This window comes from Ailuropoda melanoleuca, chromosome 6 (genome assembly GCF_002007445.2).
Source record: "Ailuropoda melanoleuca isolate Jingjing chromosome 6, ASM200744v2, whole genome shotgun sequence".
Taxonomy (NCBI): Eukaryota; Metazoa; Chordata; class Mammalia; order Carnivora; family Ursidae; genus Ailuropoda; species Ailuropoda melanoleuca.
This window is the reverse complement of record NC_048223.1, coordinates 10,321,541-10,330,979: the sequence shown is the minus strand read 5'-3', so window position 1 is coordinate 10,330,979 and position 9,439 is coordinate 10,321,541. Positions and strand designations below refer to the sequence as shown.

At 35.0% G+C, this 9,439-nt stretch overlaps 1 protein-coding gene across 6 annotated transcripts in view; it reads right to left on the bottom strand.

Annotated features, from left to right (window-relative positions):
* Positions 1-4,373: 4,373 nt before the first annotated feature.
* Positions 4,374-9,439, bottom strand: part of CEP70 (centrosomal protein 70) — a 78,682-nt gene continuing 73,616 nt past the window's right edge. For 2 of the 6 annotated variants that reach the window (XM_034661919.1, XM_034661920.1), the window contains 2 exons: positions 8,820-8,899; positions 4,374-6,128 (listed from right to left, as the gene is read on the bottom strand). In XM_034661919.1, coding sequence (XP_034517810.1) covers positions 6,067-6,128; positions 8,820-8,899 — 142 coding nt within the window. In that variant the 3' untranslated portion in view covers positions 4,374-6,066. The remainder of the gene's footprint in view (positions 6,129-8,819; positions 8,900-9,439) is intronic. The other 4 variants (XM_034661917.1, XM_034661916.1, XM_034661915.1 and 1 more) reach the window with 3 other exon arrangements.

Here is a 9,439-nt window from a genome sequence, read left to right as displayed (position 1 = left end):
GACTATGAGAAACAAACAAACTGAGGACTTCAGAGGGGAGGGNGGTGGGGAAATGGGATAGACTGGTGATGGGTGGTAAGGAGGACACGTATTGCATGCTGCACTGGGTGTTATACGCAACTAATGGAGCATCGAAATTTACATCGGAATCCGGGGATGTACTGTATGGTGACTAACATAATATAATAAAAAATCATTTTAAAAAAAATGGGCGGGGGCGCCTGGGTGGCACAGCGGTTAAGCGTCTGCCTTCAGCTCAGGGCGTGATCCCGGGGTCCTGGGATCGAGTCCCATATCAGGCTCCTCTGCTGTGAGCCTGCTTCTTCCTCTCCCATTCCCCCTGCTTGTGTTCCGTCTCTCGTTGTCTGTCTCTATCTCTGTCGAATAAATAAATAAAATCTTAAAAAAAAAAAAATGGGTGGAGGACCTGAATAGACAGGCAGAGGGCTGACAGACACACGAAAAGACACTCAACAGCAGGGGCAACTGGATGGCTCAGTAAAGCATGTGACTCTTGATCTCAGGGTCATGAGTTGGAGCCTCATGTTGGGCAGAGATAACTTTTAAAAAAAAAACAAGCTCAATGTCATTAATCATCAGGTAAGTGCAAATCAAAACCATAAGGACATATTACCTTTACCTGTCAGAATGGCTAGTATGAAAAAGAAAAGAAGTAACAAGCTTGGCAAGGATGTGGACAAAAGAGAACCTTTGTCCACTGCTGATGGGAATGTAAGTTGGTACAGCCACTGAGGTTCCTCAAAAAATTAAAGGTAGAAATACCATATAATCCAGTAAATCCACTACTATTTACCCAAAGAAAATGAGAGACTAATTTGAAAAGACATATATACCCTATGTTTACTGCATTATTTAAAATCATTAAAAGCAAAATTTAAGAAAAAGCAACCCAAGTGTCCGTTGATAAATGAGTAAAGAATATATGGTATATATACACAATGTAATATTACTCAGCCATAAAAATGGATAAGATTGTGCCATTTGAGACAACATGGATGGACCTAAAGAGTATTATGCTAAGTGAAACAATTTAGGCAGAGGAAGACCATATGATTTCACCTATATGTGAAATCTAAAAAACAAAATAAAGGAACAGACAAAAAAAAAGCAGAAAAAGATCCATTAAGTAGAGAGCAGGTAGTTGCCAGGGTGAAAGGGGGGGGGGGGGGGATGGGCAAAATGGTGAAGGGGAGTAGGAGGTACAGGCTTCTAGTTAGGGAATATATATGTCACAGGGATAAAAGCATGGGAAATATAATTAATGGTATTGTAATAACACTGTATAGTGACAGAGGACAGCTACATTTGTGGTGAGCATATTATAATGTATAGAGTCATTATATCTCTATGTTGTACACCTGAAACCAATGTAACACTGTATGCCAACTATACTTTCATTAAAAACAAAACAAAACATACTGTATGGTGACTAACATAATAAAAAATTATTAAAAAACAAAAACAAAAAAAACCAAAAACAACTCCAGGTGATTAGACTCAAATGTGATAGGGCAAAACTATACAGCTATAAGATAACACAGGAGAATAACTTTACTACTGCGAGTAGGGAAAGATTTCATAAGACACAGAGAGCGAACACTAAACTATAAAGGTAAAGACCATACATCTCTATACTAAAATTGGGTTCTTCAGTTCATAAAAAGAAACTAGTTGACCCTTGAACAACATGGGTTTGAATTGCATAGGTCCACTTACATGTGGATTATTGTTTTATAAATACAGTACAGTACTATAAATGTATTTTCTCTTCCTCATGATTTCCTTAACATTTTTTCCTCTAGCTTACTTTCTTGTAAGAGTACAGTATAGAATATGTACAACATACTAAACATATGTTAACTGACTGCTTACCTGATCAGTAAAGCTTCCTTCTGGTCAACAGTAAGCTATTAGTAGTTACATTTTTGAGGAATCAAAAGATATACACAAATTTTTGACTGCATGGGGGGCAGGGTGGCACCCCCAACCCCCACGTTGTTCAACAGTTGACTGTATAGGAAAATGGAAAGAGGACACAGAATTGCAAAAAACATTTGCTACACATATAACTGTCAAATGGGTCATTTCCAAAATATATAACTCTTACAAATCAATATGAAAAGACCGATAGTCCAACAGAAAAATGAACAACGGACATATCTAAGCATTTCAAAAAAGAAATACAAATGGCCAAGAAAAGATGCTTAACTTCATTCATAATCACAGAAATAAACATTACAACCATAATAACTCTATACACTACAATGGCAAAAAATTAAAAATCTGACTTACCAACAATTGGTCAGGATGTGGAAAAGTGGGAATTCTCATACATTGATGGTGGGAATATAAATTGGTACAATCACTTTGGAAAATAGTTCGGCATTTTCTTCTGAAGTTGAAGGTAAGCATTCCCTATCAAAACTGCCACAGGGGATGCCTGGGTGGCGCAGTCGTTGGGCGTCTGCCTTTNCATTTTCTTCTGAAGTTGAAGGTAAGCATTCCCTATCAAAACTGCCACAGGGGATGCCTGGGTGGCGCAGTCATTGGGCGTCTGCCTTTGGCTCAGGGCGTGATCCTAGCGTTATGGGATCGAGCCCCACATCAGACTCCTCTGCTATGAGCCTGCTTCTTCCTCTCCCACTCCCGCTGCTTGTGTTCCCTCTCTCGCTAGCTGTCTCTGTCAAATAAATAAATAAAATCTAAAAAANAAAAAAAAAAAAAAAAAAAACCTGCCACAATGTTCAACTCCCAAGGCTCCACTGACCTCATTATCTGTAGGAATGATATTAACCTCTAATTGTATCGTCCACAGCCTCTGCGGCAGTATACATAAGTGTTTTCCTCTAGGGCCCAGCAATTTTACTTCTTGGATATTGATTCTAGAAAACTTGCACACAAGTGTACAAGGAGGTATATACAAGGACGCATATACATAGCAGCAGTTCACAATAGCCAAGAACAAGAAACAACCCAAATATCAATTACCAGAACAAATGGACTGTGTAATACTAGACACCAATGAAAACAAAAACCTGGACTAACAGACAACAATATGGATCAATAGTATAAAAATACGATTGAACCAAAGAACAAACATTAAAAAGAATATGATTCACCATTTTTATACAGTTCAAAAACAGGTGTTACCTGTTTAGGCATACACAAAAGTGGCAAAGCTATTTATAAAAAAGGAAAAGACTAACATAAGTCAGGCTAATAGTTACCCCTTGGGAGAAGGGACATGGGGGGGGTATTTTGGAGTGCTGGTGATGTTCTATTTTTTGATTGTTGCATGGGTATTCACCATATAATCATTCATTATGCTTGACATTTATGGTTTATACCATTTTTAGCATGTGTTATATTTTACAATAAAAAAGAGTAGTAAATAAATGAAAAAGGAAAATAAATATCCAACAACTATTAAAAGGGCAAACCAGCATTCAAGGTGAAATGCATGAGTAGCAACAGAGTTATTAATTGAGAAAATATTATCAACTATGAATTTATGAGTACATGTAAATAGGCTTGAAATACATAAAACAAATTTGACAAATCCAGAGAAATATCAGTATCTCCCATAAACAAATCAAGACAAAAAAGTTGATAGAAATGAAGTAGATTTAAACAATTTAATAGCAGTATATATCAAATAGAGATGAAGCTTTTTTTAAAGCAACAAGTAGAATATGTATAAATTTCACCACACAGAAAATCACAAAGTTTCAACAAATTCCAAAGACTTAATACCAAAAAAAAAAAAAGTTCTCTGACTACGGTGCAATAAATTAGAAAAAATAACGAAAAGACAACCTAAGAAACCCTATATATTTTCAGACCTAATATTTCTAAACTTTCACTTTTAACCAGGATGGAGTAACAGATACCAAATTTACTTCCACCTGTACAAACCAGAACCAAAACAAAGCAAAGGACAAAATATATGAAAGTTTTCAAGACACTGGATATCAGGTATTCGTCCATACAAAGATCTGAACAAGATGAATGTTTATAGCAGTTTTATTTGTAGTAGTAAAAAACTCAAAATACCTAAAATTTCCATGAATAAGTGAATGGATAATCAAACTGTGGTATATTCATACAATGGAATACTACACAGCAAANTTCAAGACACTGGATATCAGGTATTCGTCCATACAAAGATCTGAACAAGATGAATGTTTATAGCAGTTTTATTTGTAGTAGTAAAAAACTCAAAATACCTAAAATTTCCATGAATAAGTGAATGGATAATGAAACTGTGGTATATTCATACAATGGAATACACAGCAATAAAAAGCAATATTCATACAATGGAATACACAGCAATAAAAAGGAATGAACTGTTAATAAATGAAACAACATGCAAAAATCTCAAAATAATTACGCTGAGTAAAAGAGGACAGACAAAAAAAGAAAACAACTTTTTAAAATAAATTGTATGATTCCATTTACATGAAATCCCATAAAATGCAAATAAGTCTATAGTGACCTAGAGCAGATCAGTTGTTGCTTAGGGGGGTAGGAGGGGGCTGGGTAGGATTACCAAGGGCAAAGAGATAACATTTGGAGAGATAAGGTATGTTTAGTATTTTGATTGTGGTGATGGTTTCATGGGTATATATGTGTGTGTATCAGAACTTATCAAATTGTATACTTTATGTACAGCTTATTAGTCAATTATATATCAATTAAAATGTTTAAAAAAGGAGCTAAACGATAATTGCAGTACTTTACTTATATTTTAAATAATTAAAACTGGGCATAAGTAGATCTGACAGAGAGAGTCTGCAGTTCTTCCACCTAGTGGCACTGTCCCACTCAGTGACCCTCCAAAAAATCTCTGAGGCCTCTGAGGAAGAGTTTGAAAACCTGTTTTAAACTAAGAGCTAACCAGAGGCTCTTAAATTAGCTAACAAAATTTAAATTAACATAAATTTTAAATTACATTTCTTCCTTTCAAATACCGTTAGATTTACAAACCGCCTCATAGCAATTTCTTGGAGTAATCTAATCAACTCAGAGTATTTACATTATTGAATATTCAATTACTTTGTCTACTTAACCCTCAAAGACACAGATTTTTTCACAAATTGTGGGCTACAGTTTAGAAATGTAACTGCAGCCTAACAAAACAAAGAATTTTAAACCTAGAAAGAGCCTAGGCCTGCTACTTATAAAAGAATGGCGAGGGACAGGGTGCAGTAACACTGGTCCCTTAAAAACTCAGACTGAATACTGAGAACAGAGAATGAGCAGAAAGCAGCAAGAAAAGTATTCTTACATAAAATAAAATACAGCAAGGCTCAGCCTTGTAAGAAAATATGATTATTTGTGCATAATATAAATAAGTCACTGAGGACACTTATATTTGGAAATTCTTCACAAAAACTTTATTTAAGATTTCATGTCCTTATAAAAAGTATATTACATCAAGATTGCAGAAAGATACTTTTTTAAATGAGAGACTACTATCTACTCATCTATATTATGTCATAATTCATTTTCTATCCTAACACAATAAAACATTTTTTCCTTCTTCCTTTTCTTCCTCCTGCTTTGAAAAAGCAACGCCATGAGGGATAGCTTAATTGAATGTGCCATTTCCTTGCCAGGAAAGCAATCAGTACTTATTGCCTGAATTCAAGAAAGCCACTGGCAATCCTTGTTCCCAGAATCAAAAAGGTCACTAAACCCTCAACTTAAATACAACCATTTTATTATTTGCAACCCCTCTGAATTTCTGTTTTACTCACACGCTATACTTTAAAACAGTCTCAAACTTTAAGCACTGAAGAATTCCTTAAGAAATGTTTAAAGGACTTAAAGTCAACTTACCACTTTAGCTTACAATGTTTTCTATATAAGAAGCTCAAAGTTAATAAAAATATAGATGGGAAGGACCCAATACTAAGAAGGGGATGAATTCTGAGAGTAAATATGAATACATTTATAACCCTTGTCTCAAAGCAAGATCAATCCTACAAAATACTCAGAAGGTTAAGAATGCAATTTACACAGTAAAAATGATTTGATTTGTTTTCAGTATGAAAGTATTTTTAATTTCTTTACTGCAGGTACAATGGCATCCAAGTCATCAATTTCTGTAAGAAAAACAAGAATAAGGAAAGAGGAGCTTTATCTAGTGATAGGTTCAGATGAAATGAGAATCTTTAAGCAAAGCAAACCTCAAACGCAAAAGCAACACTAGCACTTTCATGCACATGAAATTTTTCTGTAATAGTGATGATAAGAGTATCACCGATTCAGACACAGATGCTTCACAGGGCATCTGCGTGTAAAGCTACCATATACCTAAGTATCCTCTGACTCTCATATTAATCTTATTAGCAGTGTGCTCTTATTAAGAGATCCTACTGGCCACATTTGTGATATGTTATTGCTGCTTTAAATCTATGTAATTACATGGGTGAGCCCACACGGTGAAATCCTAGATAAAAGCTGTCTCTTTTCTGAGTCCCCGTCTGAGCACTTAATGATTTCTTCTCATGGAACATAGTCCTCTCCTTAATTCTACTGGAAAAATTTCTCATTAGATATTAGATGAAACATATCTATCTAATAAAAAGTGTGAGGCAAAGTACAAATTTCAGATGCAATGTGTTGTAGAGCTTACTTAACTGGTCTGGCTTACCGGATCAACTAGTTCAGGCTCTTCTCTGCCAGATTCCCTGTGAATCTGATTTCTCTTTCTAAAACTGTCTTCTTCCAACCAGCCTGTTAAATTCACTGTCTGAAAGCTCTTGGACCCTGGAGAAGCAAGGTCCTTTTCTCTCATTATCTAGGCTCCAGCCCTACAAGCCCCAGTGGCAAGTTCTCTAGATTCTTACCACTTTTTTCCACCTTATTCTGCTAGGCCACTGTTTATAAACTCATTTTCCTTTATATAAAACATGCTCACTTCCTCCATGTTTAGCTGAATTTTGGTTGCTTTTCCTTTAACCTAAATGTATAGCCCATGCTACTTAAGCCCCTGACTTCAGTCAGAATACTTATCTAGATCCACTTACAAAGTGTCAAGGTATCAGAAAAAAATATAAGCAAATCTCCAACAGATAATTTGATTCACACCTTGCATCATAAGATCAAGTTATTCCCTGAACCCCATTCTGAAATCACACCTGTTTTCTCACTAAATGAGACATATGCCTTATAAATGAACCTTGCAGAGAAGGATATTGGCTAATATGAGAATATTCTCAGCTAATCACACCACTTATATGAGAAAAAGTCCTTCTCTACATCTGGTATTCAGTACAACACTCTATAGCTGATGCTTAAAATGACATCTAGTAATAATGAAAATAGTTATGTTTGCCAAACAGATTTAACTTTCCCAATGTTAAGTGTCATATATAATTCCAGAATTTCAACTGTGACATAAATACAGAGTTCATCTGCAAGGAGACATGGGTTCTTGAAGTAAATGATCCCCCATGAACCATGCTGAGTGTCATAATACTTGAGAGGAAGTTTCTATAGAAGGATTCTAAAATAAGTGCTACCCGCACACCTATTAAAATGTTATTAATGATGAGAACTTCCCTGTTTAAACTGCTACCCCAAAGCAAGTAAGATCATATTATTCTATGAAACGAGGGTCTTCGAGATATGAGGAAACATATTTCTACAATTTCATGTCTCATCTTAAGTTTAGCTTTCAAATTACATTTTCCCTTGCTATGATCTCTTCAAACATATGAGCATGCCTAAAGCACATTCAGTCACTGTCTCCCTTCCTTCCACAGTCTACATAAAACTGGCCACAAAACTTCGTTTATGTGTACCAGGCTAGATATTCCTAGTCTTTTCATTTATTCATAACAAATTTTAATTTACTCATTCCCTTATCTTCTACTAAACCTCATTTCCTCTTCTAATTTAATTTTATTATTTTTTTTTTATGTAAGCTCTCTGCCCAATGTGGGGCTTGAACTCACGACCCCAAGATTAAGAGTCGCAGGCTCTTTCCACTGAGCCAGCCAGGCACCCCTCCTCTTCTAATTTAATTTCCTATGTCAAGGAGGCATTATTTAAAAAAAAAAAAAAAAGTCTTTCAAATTATATAGAAAAAAAATTCACCAGTGAATAAATACTTTAAACCTTAGAGTGTTCTTAATAGTAAGATAAATTACTTTTACAGCCATATATAATCACACTTAAGAGCCTTGGGTCTCTATTTTGCCTATGATTCCTAAGCAAATTACATTTTTTTCCCTTTAAAAGATAATACTAATAACAAAACCTTCAATCTGACCAAGAAGACATCTTTTCCCTTCTACAGATTTATAAATTTGTCTTTCTTTGTACAGATGTTTACTTTACATTACTTCTTATCACCTGAGAAAGAAATTTAATTTGTATATTTTAAAAAACACAGTAGGTAAGTTCTATCTTAAAAAAAGAAGGAAGAAAAAAAATTAACTAAACACATTCAAGATCATAAATTCTACGAAAATTTCTAATTAGTCCATACCAGAGTCAGGGTTAAACTGGGCCTAGCCAGAGTAATACCATTTCTCATTTTATGGTTTCAAAATAAAGGCAGCCCCTAGCTCTTTAAAGGATATGTGCTTCTCTGTTTTGTAGACCAACCTCAACCAACTCTAATTACAAGTTAGGAGTGTATTTCCAGAACTGTTAGTGGTTTTTAGAAACTTTCTACCAAAACACTCTACATAAAATCACTAATACAGCAACTAAGGAACACTCATTCCTCAAAACCACTGACATCTTAAGACTCGAAATTTAACCACCAACAACAAAGATCTTACCTAAGATTTCAAGTAGATCATTAGTAAATGCCTGAAATGCTGGGAAAAATTCCTCATGTTCTTCCAGTTTGTTGATAATGCTTTTAAAAAAAAATGCACAGTTTACACTGAATTTCCAACTTAAGGTTCTTGCATCTGATTGAAATAGAACATTTTCAAAATGGAAAGAAATTTCCTAATTTCAATATAAATTTAATAATCATTTACTGCAATCCTTCCTTTTTAAGGTCTTTTTTCATCTAATACCACTTTCCTAAAAAAAAAAAAAAATCTCTTATTATCAGTGTAAACATATGTTCCAAAGTCAAATTTATTTAACTTTCCTTTTTCTTTTTTTAAAGATTTTATTTATTTATTTGACGGAGATAGAGAGAGCCAGCGAGAGAGGGAACACAAGCAGGGGGAGTGGGAGAGGAAGAAGCAGGCTCATAAGGGGAGGAGCCTGATGTGGGGCTCGATCCCACAACGCTGGGATCACGCCCTGAGCCGAAGGCAGACTCTTAACCGCTGTGCCACCCAGGCGCCCCATTATTTAACTTTCCTAAAGTAGAAATCTTTCCATTTAGCTTGAGAATTTTTAAGAGACCTTGCTTTTTAACATTTTCTAAAAATTGTTTTTT